This window comes from Convolutriloba macropyga, chromosome 9 (assembly GCF_964194025.1).
Source record: "Convolutriloba macropyga chromosome 9, txConMacr16.3, whole genome shotgun sequence".
In the NCBI taxonomy this organism is placed as follows: domain Eukaryota; kingdom Metazoa; phylum Xenacoelomorpha; order Acoela; family Convolutidae; genus Convolutriloba; species Convolutriloba macropyga.
In genome coordinates this window covers 56,188,871-56,205,543 of record NC_134476.1, presented here as the reverse complement: position 1 = coordinate 56,205,543, position 16,673 = coordinate 56,188,871, and the positions used below count along the sequence as shown (strand labels likewise).

Sequence of the window (16,673 nt, the reverse complement as noted above, 5' to 3'; positions counted from 1 at the left end):
TCAGGTGAACTGAAAGCCATCAAAGAAGCCCAGAACGAAATTATAGAGACACAAAACAGGAACTGGGAACTTGCTGAAGGACAATTCAAGGCGTTACGACAAAACGTACACCACATGAGAAACTGCATCCAATACTTATACGTAAGAGAACAAATCAATCAACATAGTCTTGTACTTAGCAATATTTTCCAAGCAATACTCGCTAACATCAAAACATACCGATCGGCCCTTTATACGTTTCGAATCAACATACTGAATGCCTTGACGCCTCTCATGAATCAACTATTACCAATGTCATTAGTCCCAAGGGAGCAGTTGCATGAAATTCTTACGATTGTTCATTTGCAACAAAATGGACAACAGGATCGATTATCTCTAGCCGTACCAATCCAAGAGATTCTCTCGTACTATGAAACAAAATTAGTCACACAAGTCGAAGCAATTGACGCAGGTCTTATACTTACACTTGCAATTCCAATGGCTTCAAAAAGTACAGTTATGAACGTACTGCATGCCATTCCGATCCCAATGCCGGACGGGGATACGGGTAAAGCTTTAGTTTGGCGACTTGAAGCCAAATACATGGCCGTCTCAGACGACGGAGAAGAACTAGCGTTTATCGATGAAGACGAGCTCGCAAATTGTATCGGATCCCAAAAATACGCAATATGCACCAAAGCCATTCCAACAGAACAGACTTATCAGTCCTGTATGGCTACTTTACTTTACCACGATGACGAGCTACTTGCATTGCAACGCTGTCAACTGGATGTAGTAGAATTGCCGTTGACTGAAAAAGCACGCAATCTCGGCTTCGGTCGTTGGTTAATAACATCGTCCAAAGACGATTATACACTCATCGAAAGCGCTGGTAATGGCAGCAATCCATTGGCAAGAATTGAGCATCCTGGGTGCAGAGTGTGTATCATCACACTGGGATGTGGAAAACAGCTTAGAGGACCAAATGTTCATCTTCGCTCAGACCTCACTGCTTGTGACACAGTACCGGCAATACGGTTAGATTTTCAATTATCAGATCCAATAAGTACACTCTTCAAACTACTGCCCCCATTGGATGAACTACCAAACTTCTCATCAAGATCTGAGGCACAAATTCAAATTCTTCAGCAAATTCAACCAGAGTTCAAACAAATGGAAACACGACGAACAAACAGCAAATCAATAGAACAAATGGCCGAACCAATTTTAGAAAGAATAAGAGCATTCAAGCCCGAACTCGAACACCGATTCGAACAGTACATACCATGGAAAATGTCTCTTCTTTTCGGATTTTTATCCTTCTTGATTAGCGTATTACTACATCTAACTTATTCGCACCTTTTACATAAATGGGCAAAACTTCACAGACGTTTCCCTTTCCGAATAACACACGAAGGACGGCGAATAAAAACAAAACCAGTACAAGTTGTCGCATTAAATGACTATGAATACCTACAAGAACATCCAGAACACCCCCTGCACAAATGCTCACTAGTACTACCACTTGAAATTAAAACTGAGTTCGAAAACCAAAACGAAGAAAACATAAATAAACCTCGCACTCCTTACACATTCCTAAGAGAGTACATCAGGAGACTAAAACGTAACGAAGAACCAACTATCAAAATTGATCATGTCAACAGGCCTGCCGCACCGAGTCAGCCCATCTATACACATATACCGGAACACCCACCGATATCCCATTACGGAGCTTACCCTCTCAGAACAATCAATACAGGAAACGTTTAAAAAAAAAAAAAAAAAAAAAAAAACCTGACCGGGACTCGAACCCTCAACTTCAGCATGAGAGTGCAGCGCGCTATCAACTGCGCTAAGTGGGACGGCCGCGTGGTCCGTAAAAACAGCTTATAAATAAAAAAAAAGCAAAAAAAAGTTAAATTTTTTTTACCCTTCCCCTTTTTCTCTACCCCCTTACCCTTACCCTAGCTTACCCTTACACCCCTTTGCCCTTTCCCAGATTTTCCCACATTATGGAAGCACCGGTAACCCGCCGGGATTCGAACCCGGAACCCCAGCTCAACGGCCAGAGATACTAACCACTGAACTAAGTCACTTGTTAAAAGTTATCAATTACATTCACTTCTACTCTGCCGCAAATTAGAAATTTCGTGTTAGCAGTGAGCAAGGAAAACAAAATTTAAAAAAATAAAAATTTTTTTAAAAAAAAATATTAATTAACAACATTTATAATAGCCCTAAACAAACCAGAGGGACCTATCCTCCATCTGGAAAGTACCCACCATTATATTTGCGAAAACTTAATTCAAAATTTTAATATCACTCGAGTATTAAACCGAAATTTTCATTACTTGCAATTATTCTTTGAGAAAAATCAAAAAAGGAAAAATTACAGAGCAATTCCCCTTAAACCTCCATTGTTAAAGGCGGGGATTTGCTCCCTACCTTTTTATCCAGCGACGAATTTATTTTTAAAAAGAATTTATACTGACGCACTAAACAACGGAGTAATAAGATGCAACTCCCCAAGGAAACTTATCAATTATCTGTCAAAGTGAGAAAAAGAAGGAAATCTATTAACCCGGAAGGCGAACTGTCCATCAATCACAATGACAGCCTATAATGGAACACTAATCAACCCAACCAGGGATAATTCCCCACAATCCCAATTAATCGAAATGTCAAATTTCCCCCACTTCCCCCGCAACACTATCAATCATTCAAACTACTTTGTGCCTGCTAACTACCAGCAACACTCTTTATTGCTAACTGTTCATTCTCTCAACCTATTACAATTTCTTCGCGGATAGAAACTTGGAAATTATTTCAAACAACTTAAACAATTTTCCTACAACTAAAATTTTACCTTTTGCATTATTTCAAACATTTTATAATGAATCCAGTATATCACTTCAGAATTAAAGTTGAGCCGCGCATTAACACTACATTCAACGGCCAGCCAGCTTATATTACTGAATACAGCATTGCCTTTTTTACAGATCGTGAAGCAATAATTAGTATTAACATGCAACAAGACAATATTGTCAACAATATTTATTCAATTTCTTTTATTCCCCTTACAGTGAATGAGACATCAGCCGTATGGCAAACAATTCTACAATGCATACAATCGGGAAATAATTATATTAATGTGAATTTCGATCTTAACTCAGAAGGAGAACCAGTTGCAGTAGAACCATCGCAACCAACCATTTCTGAAAGTCCCGAAAGCCCTGACCCTACATCAGACCACAATTCCACTGAATTAAATTATATTCCAATTTCTCCCCCATCACCCATTCCATTCTCAGATGACTCCATGTAAATTTCCTCAAACATTTTCATTTATATTCCATTAAAAATCTTATGTCTTATCCACCAACCCCAACTTTCACCACAATTGACCAATCAGAAGACACCATTCCTTACATCTCTCCAATTCCAACCCAATTTCCACTTTATGCATACTTTCTCACTGATTTTGATATAAAACTTGCAGTCTTTTCTGAATACTTCATCTTCCCCTGCAATACCTTATGCTTCTGGATTAACTTCTTGGACAATAATCAAGACAAAAAAATCACTTTGGAACCAGATCATCCAAATTTTCTTACATTTTTGAATTTCCTACAGAACACCAAAGAAGAATTTTTAGAAGGCGAATTTGACCTGTGATTTCTTTTTTTTAAAAAACCATATTTACTTATTCTTTCCCTGATATTTACAAATCTTAAAACCTAGCACCTCAACAGTTTTGAATTTTCTTAAAAATCATGACAAGCATTTGGGACCAAATCCGGAATTACGTCGGCCCAGAAGACATCGCCCCAAAATCACACACCAACCACAACATCAACGTTTGCGTGAAAGTAGGAATCCAATACAGGGAATGTTTTTTCAATGAATATGTCATATTACAAAATGGAACCATCGTGATCTGGGCACACTCCCATACAGGCCTTCTCACGAAAAAATGTTTTTTCTACACAACCTGGGAATACTACACCTACGTTTACCACTACATTACTTCATCCCAAGGTACCCAACTCACCCACCAATTCTGGGATTTTATTCAAATGGACAATGACGACCCCATTGAGTTCGACCCTGTTGGCATCCGTGTATTCACTTAGACTTGCATAATTTTCTTTAATTTTCTTATTCGATTTTTTTTTTAATTTTTTTCTCATGAGTCGCAATTAATTCATTGTAGTACTTATTTTATAAACACCGCAGATTATTCAAATGTAACGCCTCTTCTTATTTTTAATTTCTTACCAATTTAATTTTTTTTTTACTTCTGTCCAAAAAAAAAATTTTTTTTTTACTCGTGAGTCACAACTCGTGAGCACAATGAGCAAGCACCCCTAACATAGCAAACTATTATTAACCAATCTATTCCCAACCATTATCAACAAAAATTAACATCCCACCTTGTTATCACTTCGAAGGGCACGCGATTGAAAGTCAAAATATTAATTGCTTACACTACATACGACTGTGCAAAAAAACGACCCAAAAAACTCACGAAACATCATTTTTTTTCCAAAACAAAACCAAACTAACACAGACAGGACCCTTACCGATTGCTCAGTATCAACAAAAAAAGATCCTTTCAAAACACGTTGAAAGGGCACGGGCTTGAAATAATAAAATCTCAAAAAATTTGAAAAAAAACCCTGGCAGTATAGTTCCAACCCAAAAAAAAAAATGTAAATTAAAGTTGAACAACTCACTTATTCCATTGAAGGATCCTTTGGAGGAAGAAACGAATACACAATATTCTCGTTATCGTTCGACTGCGTTTTCGTTTCCCGTTTCCCACCCCATTTTCTTCGATTACCTCGTTTATTTGTTTTTAAAATTAGACCACTATTAGCGAAACTTTGCACATGCTCAGTCACATCACTAGCACCACCAGTTGACACTTCTCTTTCTTTCGCCCAGTCTAACACTGCCTTTTTATTTTTATTTGATATTACAATTCTCTTTACCACACCTTTACGCACACCATAAGCAAACGATCCCAAAGTCCGATCAACAACAACTTGATTCGATTGATCACGCGCCTCCCAGCCCGTCACTAACGACAAACCTTTTGTAAAAGTTAAAACAGCATGCGCACACAACGAAGGCTGGCACAACACGTTATCTTTCGTCGGAATGAAAAACCAAACATCCTTTCCCAAACCACTTGCAGAAGGACCCCTCTTAATTAAATCGATAAAATATTGCGGAGTACCCATAACATTATTAAAATCCCTTGATGTCTGATAACTTCCACAAATCAGAAACAATTTCTCACCACACGGCGTTTTCGAAACACTATCATTACCCCCCAATTTCAACATGTGCCGCCGTCCACCACTCATTCCATTGTACCATGGCATCTCTCCTTACACCAGTAAAACCATCAGGCAAAACACCACTCATTAAACCATCCACACAAAACGTCCAACCTATTGAATTACACAAACCAGCATACGACCCAACTTCTTGATACAACCTGCTATCACCACTCTCCGACTTTAATTTACTAACATAATTATAAACATCGCCCTGATCTCTACAGCCCCGGAACCCTTCCACTAAACATTCTTGCAATCCCACAATTTCTTCATTATTTATTGCCAATGGTACCTTTGGCCAACCATTCTCTCCAACCAGTCCCCCTTTACCTTCTATAGTTAATTTATTCTTTAAGGAGTTCCAACTATTTATACCCCGCCCATCGACTGTTTCCACTTCTTTCCATCCGAGACTTATTAATTTTTTCCGATCGTAGTACTGATGTTTGAACTCGTTCATTTCGATTAGCAAATCTTGTCTGCCTCGTGTCGTTCTAAACACGATAATTCTGTTTAAAATTACAAAAAAACGATTAATGCTAGCCTATGAAATCCTAAATTGTTATAAGTAATTAACGAACCTTTTAGTGTCCATACTTTGATAAAATAGAATATTCCGTTTCTTCGTTATTACAATCGTTTTTGCAAAGCTTCGATAAAAGATCCAACAGTCGATGAATAACGCCGCTATAAAAATTTGACCTCTCCGCAGTAAACGTATTCTGAATAACTTTATCAATAGAGCAGTCAATCACACTGTTCTCAATTTACTTTCCTCCAAAACTTCCATTAGTGACTGTCAATTACTGCCATACCGAGGGAATTACTTCCGAAAACTCCATTAGTGACTGTCATTTACTGCCATGCCGAGGGATTTACTTCATAACTTTACTCCCCTCACAACGCGGAGCAAATGGAACTGCCACACGTGACAGATCACTACTACATTAATCTTCCTGGGAAAAATGCAAATAAACCCAGAAGAGTAACCAATCAACTACACCTAATAACTGGCATAAATCTCTGTTGATCCACATCAGTCAAAGTCACAAAACTCACTTCCCAAAAAATCAAATTTCAACTCAGTCATGCCTGTTCTATTCGCAGCCGACCCCCCTCTTCCATTTAACTTGAACAACAGAATGGCACTGCTGACGAAAATTGTAGGATCGGACAACCCGATCTACTCCAGTTATTTTATAGTGGAATACATCTGGCCAGGACAGCCGCACAACCTGGACCTTATTACACGGCGCGTGTTCGTCCTCAAGAGAAGCGAGGACGGACAAAAACTTCAACAAGTTTGCAGGGGACGAACACGCGCCTTCAGGATGAACCTGACAAGAACCACAAATCAATTTATCTAATTATTTTTTTTACTGCACGAATCTATTCTTCTACAAAACTGCACGATTTTATTTTTCTTTACTGCATGCTTACTACGCCTGCCACGACCAACACGAACATCATTGAAACACTTGACACAAATCGAGGACACAAATCTTCAATTCCACCATCACCAATTGGACAAATATGGCTCCGATAAGGCACGAAACTCACATCCACTTGGCCAACGCGGAATGTAGTATTCTTTTCACAACATACAGCAGTCGCGTTCCCCAGCTCAATTTCTTCGCATACATCAGACGAGAAAACAAGAGGCCACAAAAGAGCAAACAGAAAGTAAACTTTCAGCATTTTGATCTGGAATACTCAATAAAAACTTAGAACAAACCACTATTGATGTTGCTTTCCATTTATACTTAATTAGCCCAGTAAATCCCTTGACTTTGACAATACCACTAATCAAGACCCACTTGGCACAGCACACTAGGCAACCCTGTTTATAATCATAAGATTAAAGGTTCGAAACCCATCGCCTCCGCTTTTTCTAAAGAGCCGTAATATGACGATGCTAAATTTTGATTGGTTGAAAAAGACTTTTGTAAATTCATACAGCACGCTTTTATTATCTTGAAATTCATACAGACGATTCTGCTCAGTACAGTTCAGTTGCTTACCAAATTACTTGAATTGAAAACTTGTAGCAGAAAAAGAGCGTTTTTACCGAGCCCGCGCCCCGAATAGCACTTAGCAAAAACTTGCAATTAAAAGCCTTTATTAGAAAGGATATTGCAACGATAACTCTGTCTTCACACAATATAGCACTTGGCACTAGCACCTACATAGCCGCCTCTAAAAAGATAGAAAAAGAAGAAGCAAACAATAAGAAGAGAGTTATCATACTATGTTAAACAAATAATATTTGTTAAACATAATTTGATTAAAATTGATTCTAGAATAGATTCTAGACTAAATAGATTCCAGAATAAATAAATAATATCTATTCTAGAATAGGAGCAGTCATTTTGGGCAAAAAGATAAACCTAACTTCAATGGAACGCACTTGATCTATATGCATTTGGATGAGTGAGAGTGAGAGGATAATAGAGATAGAGATACCTTGCACTTGACATCCTCAGTGTCGAGTAGGTTGAGGAGTACCTCCAGTCCCCCCACATTGCGAATGGCCAACTGACAAGTCTCCTGACTGAGGTTGAAGTCCCTCAGACAACACAGGGCTATTATGGTTGCTGTCTGGTTCCCTCCCTACAATCATCAGCCGATGGGAGAAAATACTTAACACAACAAAGATACGATAAAATTATTAGCCGATCAATTAAACTCAACCCCTCCTCCATCATCGTGTATGTACGTTAGTTGAGGAAGGAGGGGTTAATAGAGGGGTCACGGGTTTATAATTTGCAATTCCAGCCTAAAGTTTGATTCCAGCATATGAACCGATTGGTGAGTAGACTGTTGTTATAATGAGTTTCGTTTTTTTTCTTCAAGGAAAATTCATTCGTTATTTATACCTCAATCAAGCAACCAATGACTGTGGATCTCAAACAGTTCTTCACATCATTCAAGTTCTAAGTCACCTTGCAGACGATCTATTCAAGCATCAAAAATTGATTCGTCACTGGAATATCCCTGCAGCTGGAGAATGAATAAGGCGTTTGATTTTAACAGATAATGTGGTGATAAGTATGATTTATTTAAGAGTAAGTATTAGAATTTAATGTGTTGTTTTTGTGTGTGTACCTTGAGGTACTTGACCAGTTTCTGAATCTGCCAGTACTCGGGGGGCAAGTCGGCAGAGCCACTCTCCTGTCTCCTGTCGGGTGCCTCCTCCTCCTCTTCACTCTCTGAGGAACTGTCACTGTAGTCACTGTCCTTGTGAGTCATGGGAGTGCGGGGCTTCCCTGTGCTACAACCAAAACAACACTGTCAACACACAACAAGCTATCACCGACGAGGCTTGGGTTCAAGAAAAATGCAATAATTAGAATCAGTCCACCACTATCGACAGTATGAACCTGGCTATGACGCAATGCAATTCAAATTCTAAGGTTGTCAAAAAGAGCTGCCCAAAGCTTTCACAGTGAATAATATGGGTTCATTATACATCAGGCATGCCTTATCAAGGCGTACCCAGTGTCAATTCAGTGGGAAGGCCTTAACCGATGTAAAAATAGTGAAATTCTCATCGCAAATTTATTATTGTAGTTTTACTCTGTATTAATTGATTGTCACTATGATCTTCCACTTTCTTAAAAAATTGAGTTTTGAAGAGATAAATTTTTGAGGCAGTTGGATTTGAGGTAGGAAATTAAAATTTAAAAAATACTCCGAAATTCCAAAAAATACGGGTGTGCTTAATTTAACAGCTATTAATAACCACTCGTTATCATAAATTCATAAACCGAAACAATTTGCGACAAATTAAACTATTTTCAGATGGCTTTTATCATTAAAAAGTTTCACTCATAATTTATTAGAACTCTTTATATATAATAAACCTCTGTTGATAATGGAGTAGCTTGAAAAATAGTTTTATTTGAAACCGTTCGTGGAAAGAATGTTATCAACTCCTCATTTTTCCCAACACAAAAAATAATGCGAGAATTGTTATTCAAAAATCTTTTCGGCTTCAACAATTCCAGGTATTAGCGTTTCACTTTCAGAGCAGAGTTTTCCAAATACTATAATTAAGAAGAAATTTTTTGCTCAAAAATTGAGCATTTTTGGAACTTTTTTCTTGCTCATGCAAATTAAATCAATGAAATTGATAAGTTTGTCTTCAGTTTCAGAATCTGTGACAATTAAACAGGAGGTATATCACACTGGTGCACAAAATCTTGGGATGATAAAATATCAATTTTTCTTCGAGAAAAAGTTTGAAAATTTAAAAGATCTTCAGGAACTTTTCAATTATTCCACTTTTGTATCTCTTCGAAAAAGATCTAGATCTGTCAAAACTGGCTGGCGACAAAAATGACAGGTCGGTATATAATACTTAACCAGCAAAAAATGCCCATTTGAGAATGGAAGCAAAAACAAAAAAAAATCAACTCCACACGGCCCCAAGATCCAATGCAGGTATTCCATAATGACAAAAAGACAAATGGTTCATTTTGACCATTTTGTTTAAAAAAAGGCATTTTTTCTAATAATGTTCAGACAAAATGTCTAGAACTCTGGCTTTTCGTACACAAGTTTTCCAAAATATGGGGAGACATACCCGAGTCAAACTTCTTCTTTACTAAAATTTCCGTCTTCGCCTGTATGTCACAATGCAAAAATCATTTTTAAGCTTTTGTCATCTATTTTGAACTTAGGTAAACAACATTTAATTTTTGACCACTCAGAATAAACAACAAACCTTAAAAAGGCTGAATTGTAAACAAGGAGGCTCGGTAATGTGCGTTCGAACATAAAGTTCCGACTCGAGCTCATCTACATTTTCACTTAATTGTCTAGCAAATGAGGAAGAGATAAAAAAGTAACAGATGAACATATTGTTCAACAAGATAATAAATGAGCAACACAATCTACCTTAGGGGGCCGATGAGACCTGTGGCTACCATAAAATGAACACCCGAAGCAACGGTGATAAAAATCAAATAAGTAAAAATAATAATTACGACAAAAACTCGTTGCCCATTTTTTGAAAACCATTATTTACCAAATCAAAATGGCATTATATCAAATTTATTCTACGAAGATCAACCTGTACATTAATAGAAAAAGTATGGCACCTCTCAATGCAACTTGGTAACAAGTCGACAAGAAATGAGCAAAAGGGCAAAGTTTAAAAAACATTGCTTTTTTTCAAAAGAATTAATTTCAAACCAATTAGAAACATTCTCCACCAAATGAAATCAGTGAGCGAATCTTTTACAACTCCAAAGAGACCGATTGAGACCTTTCATTATCCAGGATATAATATACGAGGACAAAAAGAACGACAAATACAGGCAAAAAAAGGACGCAAACCATGTCCGAGCCAAGCTGTTCACTAAAGACATTGAAAACCATAAATTGCATTCTTCCAAATGACCAGAAGCCACCCATTTTGTGATACTGTGAAAAGAAAACCAAAACTACAAAAGTATGCGAATATGCAAAAATCACAAATATTTAATGAAAAGTTGTTGTACCAAAAACAAACACCAATTGAGGAAAATATTAAAACCGTTATCAAGAGAAAACTGTAGTTCAATAGATAAGGGATGTGACATGTCTATAGAGCTGCTAAGCTACAAGTTAACAGATATAAAATTTGCAAATCTCGAAAATCCAATTTGTTTTTTTTAAAAAAGACAGATATTTTCAAAATTCACAGCCAAAAGAACAGACCCTTTATCTTAAAATTTCATGGAAAAGCAATTGCGACTGTCATTAGTGAGATTAAGTCATGACTATAAAATAACAGTGAAAACAAGCAGAACAAAAAAACTTCACAAACAACTTTACGAAACCACAGTAATGAAGTCATTAAATTTATAAAATACTAACCGCAAGAACATAAAATCTTCAATTGCGTCTCTTTGGATCATCATAGAGACGCAATGACCCAAACAGCATTATCAAGTCTTTTTGTAAATCGACTATTACCAAACGGCAGCAAAAGAACCACAAAAACTGAGAATTATATTAATTTCACAAAATTCTTCTGAAAACTGATTAAGCCCTGAAGACCGTTAACTACGCAATATTTGGCATACCACAACAAAAAATAACAACAAATAGAGGGGAAAAATAAAAAACTACCAAATTCTGCAAGAGAAGGGTGCCGCAGCCCTTAAAACCATATGTTAATGAAAACAAAAAACAAGTTCAGTTGCAAAAATGTTTGAAGCTTTTTTAATCTATATGGTTAAGTAATGTGAATATTTATCAGAGAAACAAAAACAACAGCAAAAATGGGCAATTATGTAAAAATTTTAAAAAATGTATAAAAACTCGTAGTACCAAAAGCAAGAAAACGTTCTGTTAAAACACTCCGCCGCACAATTAGTTTGTATTCTAAAAGGAAGCAAGCTTGACCTGTATTTACGTAGAATAATCAAACAGTCGACTGAAAAAATTCTAAAAATATAGAAGTTCAAAGAATCACTGAAATTTCCTAAAAGAAATACATTTAATGACATAAGAGACATAAGGTAACACTTGAATGCATGGTACAACTTCACTTACACTTCTTTATTAAGCCATTTTGATCTTTGATTGGTTAGAATTAGTAACCAGACTGCAAAAGGAATAACAATTCAAGGCAAAACACAAGAATTCAGTTAAATTTTACTAAAACTCTTCCTCAAAGCCATAGAAACCCTTAGGTTCTCTGAAAACAAACTATATATACATTTGGAATCATTTTAACGTAAATTGAAGCTGTCATTAATGGAGCCTTGATTAAACAATTTCGTCAGTAAATAACGTTGAGAAAACAAAAGCAAAATATAAAATATTTTGAAAAAAGGCAACAGCAAAATGGAAAATAAAAAACTTCTGATGGTAAGAATCCATGATAATATCAAACCCATCCCTGATTTTGCCACGCGTTCAAGAAACCGCCCAAGTGTTCAAAGTTTTTACAAATTAGACAAATTGTTGAGTGAAATTCTTCAAATATTAAAGAAAAACAACGATGCATTTTGTATAATTATCAATCAGCAAACTCGATTCCACAAAGCTTCCATAGGGCGCCTATTTTCAACTAGCGCTTTTTTTGGAGATTAAGGAGTCTGCCTAAAGGTTTCTACGTCACTACGTCAGACAAACTTTAACAAAGTAGACCAAAAAAGCACATTTCGTGCCATTTTTGATGAAAAAAGTTCGAATTTGAATAAATTTATCAACAATTTAAGCAAAAAAAAACTTTACTCAAACAATTCAGCGACGCTCTTCTAGGTAACAATAACACCCATAATAAAGGTGTTATTATTATTGTTATTGTTAACACAATAACAATAATAAAGGTCTCTTAGGTAACAATAATAGGTAACAATAACACCCTACTGTTAAAAATTTTAACTTATGTTAAATTATTTTAGCGAAATAGTGCCAAATTTTAGCAAAAATTACTGAAAATGTGAATAAAAGCTTTCGAATGTTCACAAAACTTTAAACCTCCATAACTCTCGGTAAAAAAACGAGATTCGAAAAAATCTTTTTTATTCCATATTCTAGCATGTACGTGCTTTTTAATTATACCATTCACAACTCTGTACGATGTATATATATCGATCGGCCAAAAATGTCTGAACAAAAAACCAGTTGAGCATATAGTTCCTCCCTCCCCACTAAAGTGGGGGTCAGAACAAAAAATAAGTTGACAAATAAAATAAAATTACGAAAAAAGACGAGAATCAATTTAATTTAAACTCAGTCAAAAAGAAGAAAATTTACCTAGAATCATTCCACGACAAAGACGTAACACTTTTGGAACCCATAATGGCTTGAACAAAAAAGAAAGAGCAAGTACCTTAAAATATAAATGAAACAAAATTAACATCAGTATTTTAAAAAATTGAGCTCAAATAGTAATGGTGGTAATAGCTACAAAGACTCAAAATAAAATTACGGCTTGCTGTGATAAAAACAATTTATGCTCCAATCAATATCAGCACGTAAATGCTAACAGATAATTCAACTTTTTAATTAAGAGAATCGTAATTGCAGTTCTCACTTTTCATATTATAAACTTTCTCATTAATTGATTCGAAAGCTTGAAAGCAAAATTTTCTACTTTCTTACAATCGCTCCAGTAAAAAACAATATCTAAGTCTTACACAACAAAAAATCGACTGACTGAAAACGCAAATATCATAAAAAGTTAGGAACAAATTTTATCCACTATCTTAGCAGTTGAGTTATAGTTTCTTGAAATTAACCTAAAACGCGAATTCGACAACAGCATACACAATGCATTCGCTATTGTGATTCAAGCTTTATACTTGTTTTTACATTGACTCCTAGCTTCTGTCTATATTTTTATATCTTTCGCTCTATTAGTAGAAAAACAACAGTTGTCAATGACGTGAATCGATATCCGTTAAACAATTTCATCCGCCGAGGTGTCATTGAACCCATAGCTCAATAGGAGTAAACAATTTATTTATTTTGCCGTATCCACTTACAATGACTTCTGTCTGGCACTTTCCATGGTGGCTTTCTTCTTCTCTGGACTCTTCTTGGGTTTCTCCTTAGCATCAACAGTGTCCTCCTTGTTCCTCTTGATCTCCCTCTTCTTACCCCCCTCATTACCTGGTGCCCCTCCTCCCTCCTGCTCCTCATCGTCTGACATCTCGAGAGTCTTCCAGGGAATAGACACCTCCTTCCTCTTCTTCTTCGTCTTCTCCCTCTGCACTCTACGCTTCTTCTCCTGGTCTCTAAACATCACACAATTAAATAATCACTGCCATATTTAATTTGTGCCACTTTGACATATACAAAAACAATTATTGTTATGTAACCGTTGAAATGATCACCAACGTTAACCTACATCAACTCTATGTGGTTCTCTTTCAAAGGAACGACTCAATTATCAAGCTTGACGAAGAGTACGAGCCAGCATTACAATGGACGTTCATTAATAAGCAGAATAGAAACCCTGGAAAGCAATTGTTGAAAGGTCAGTTTTCTTATTTGATGTGTGCAGTGTGCAATATATGTAAATTCATATTGCGTAATATAACCAATACAAACCCCCAAAATTCTGGAATGGAGAATTCAAATAATTCCAGTACCTGTCCTGATCGGCCCTTTTGTCTTGTGTCCGTCTCCCCTTCAAGTCTCCTTCTGAGTCACTCGAATGTCTCCGTTCTCCCTTCTTCGCATCTTTCCCACTTTCACTCGCAAACTCCTAGCCAAAAATTATTATTGTTAACAGAAGTTTCACCATATTAAAAATACGAAATTAACGACGAAGTGAGAGTTTAAAATTCGCGTGCTTAGCTTTTTTTCAAGCCATGTTGTTTATCGTGGGGAACATGACTTCGAGGAACGTCCAAATGAGGTAAAAAAAATGGGATTGTCTTGATAAATTTCGAACAATGGTATCTGACTTCGTATTACCCAACACTAATTGTAACAGTTTCTACTGTGTATGGTCTAGAACAGCACCTGCAGGAAAATATTGTGCAGAACATTTCATTCCCTGAGAAGAAAGGCAAATTATTTGATTGTATTTGACTTGGTTTATTTTTCTGCAAAAACGTTTTTACGAAGGAAAACGGCCCAACCACAGTCCAAATTACTTTCTTCCGAAAAGTAGTTTTTGACGATTGCCATCGGGTTCTGAAGGAAAAATGAGGTTTTGGAGTTTCGTTACAATTTGGATAACTTTGGTAACCTCTAACTCATGAAACTTTACATGGATCTTGTTTTACATCAATCATTGTATATGTGGGCAGGGTTATTGTTGTATTGTTGGTATATCGCAAATCAGAAAAAACCTCATTGATATTTGAATGTTTAGTATTTTCTCGCTGGTATTTCTCGCTATAAGTTTTATGAACCACAGGTTCTCGCTTTGATAAAAATTTTTGAAAAAATATCCTCTGAATGCTGACTCAGAATTGTTCTGAAAAACTCAGCTGTTGCTGCTGTGCACTTTGATTTCGATGGTTCAACTCATATGTAACGTGAAAGACAGTTTACAGCCACCAATAGGTATTTGACGTCTTTCTCATCCTTTGCTATTTTGTCAAAATACAGGCACGAATCTCGTTCGTGACGTAATAAATCGTCTCTACAGTAGGAATTTTTGAAATTTCTGGCATTTTTGTGACCATTATTACTCTCAACAAACAACCTAATCTCCCTTGGCTTGATACTTGTCTTTTTGGTAACTTTTCCACATTTCCATCTGCAGCTGAGCTTTCTTTGTGTTTAGATTCAAACAATTTTTTGGCGTCTGTTCCCGCTTTATGAAATTCTTTTTTGTTTTGTCTTTTCACACGTTAGAATTTTTGAGGTTATCTTCCCGATCGCAGCGTTAGCACTGCTGTTAATAAAAAAGTTTACCTATATCCCATAAACCTGTACAAGTTTGAGATAATCAAGATTGCTCGAATTCTTCGTTTTTTGGAACAAAAAATAGAAATATTGAAGCAGTCAAATCTGTTGGAACGCTGTCATCAATGAGCGTTTTTTTGTCGTTAATTAATTCTCACCCAGAAAAATGAGCAAAAATGCATTGTTTATGTGAGTCTGTGTCATTTTTCTGAAAACTCAACGAGATCCACTGCTATAGTGTGCTGTTGTTCTGTGTTTTGCTAAATGTCCACTACCTTTATCAATGGGATACATCCGGCTCAAAAAAAGAGAGTATGGCACCTTTACTTTCTCCGCCATGATTACTTAAAATTTTGAGCTTTACGAGCCGTTCTTTGCTGTAAAATCTTCTGGTTTTATATTGAATTGTGCAAAAAGTGACATTTGTCTGTCTCAATTGACTTAAATTAATGGAGCAAATAGAATAACAAACTGAATAGATTTCACGCGCTTCTATGTTTTTTTTTACTCTCACGTTTCTTTTTACTACATTGTGAAGGTAATCGCATAAAACCCATAAAACATCAGGATCACTCTTATGTGGATACTTTCGTAATTCATTCGGCTGCCAAAGAGCCACGTGGCTTAGGATAGTTAATTGCATCTCTTGCATTCGTCAATGGCGCTGTTTCTACTCTCAGAGGGAAGATAGCGATCTGACGGACCGGGTTTGGTAATATTTGAACAGTATCGCATAAAGTCGGAAATTTTCCAATAGAAGTTTACGAGTAAGCTTTTTTTTGCTATTTTGTAGCAGTAATTTAAACATGTTAGTAAATTTAATAGCTTACCCAAAAAATCAGCCCGGCGAAAATTTTAGAAGATTCAAATAAAATGATATGAGTTGTGTTTAAGTCTATTACACGAGATCACCTGCTCGGCTGACAAAGGCCGTGCTTTATACAAGTGACACTGATGTTTTTGTGAAGCACAGCAGCGGCA

At 36.3% G+C, this 16,673-nt stretch overlaps 2 protein-coding genes across 2 annotated transcripts in view; both read right to left on the bottom strand.

Annotated features, from left to right (window-relative positions):
* Positions 1–16,673, bottom strand: part of LOC142345873 (proteasome subunit alpha type-2-like) — a 184,668-nt gene that overhangs the window by 128,302 nt on the left and 39,693 nt on the right. The gene's annotated exons all lie outside the window — the stretch shown is intronic.
* Positions 1–16,673, bottom strand: part of LOC142345869 (outer dynein arm-docking complex subunit 2-like) — a 70,085-nt gene that overhangs the window by 37,160 nt on the left and 16,252 nt on the right. The window contains exons 6-9 of the mRNA XM_075398299.1: positions 14,423–14,538; positions 13,814–14,065; positions 8,433–8,598; positions 7,791–7,937 (exon numbers count right to left, since the gene is read on the bottom strand). Coding sequence (XP_075254414.1) covers positions 7,791–7,937; positions 8,433–8,598; positions 13,814–14,065; positions 14,423–14,538 — 681 coding nt within the window. The remainder of the gene's footprint in view (positions 1–7,790; positions 7,938–8,432; positions 8,599–13,813; positions 14,066–14,422; positions 14,539–16,673) is intronic.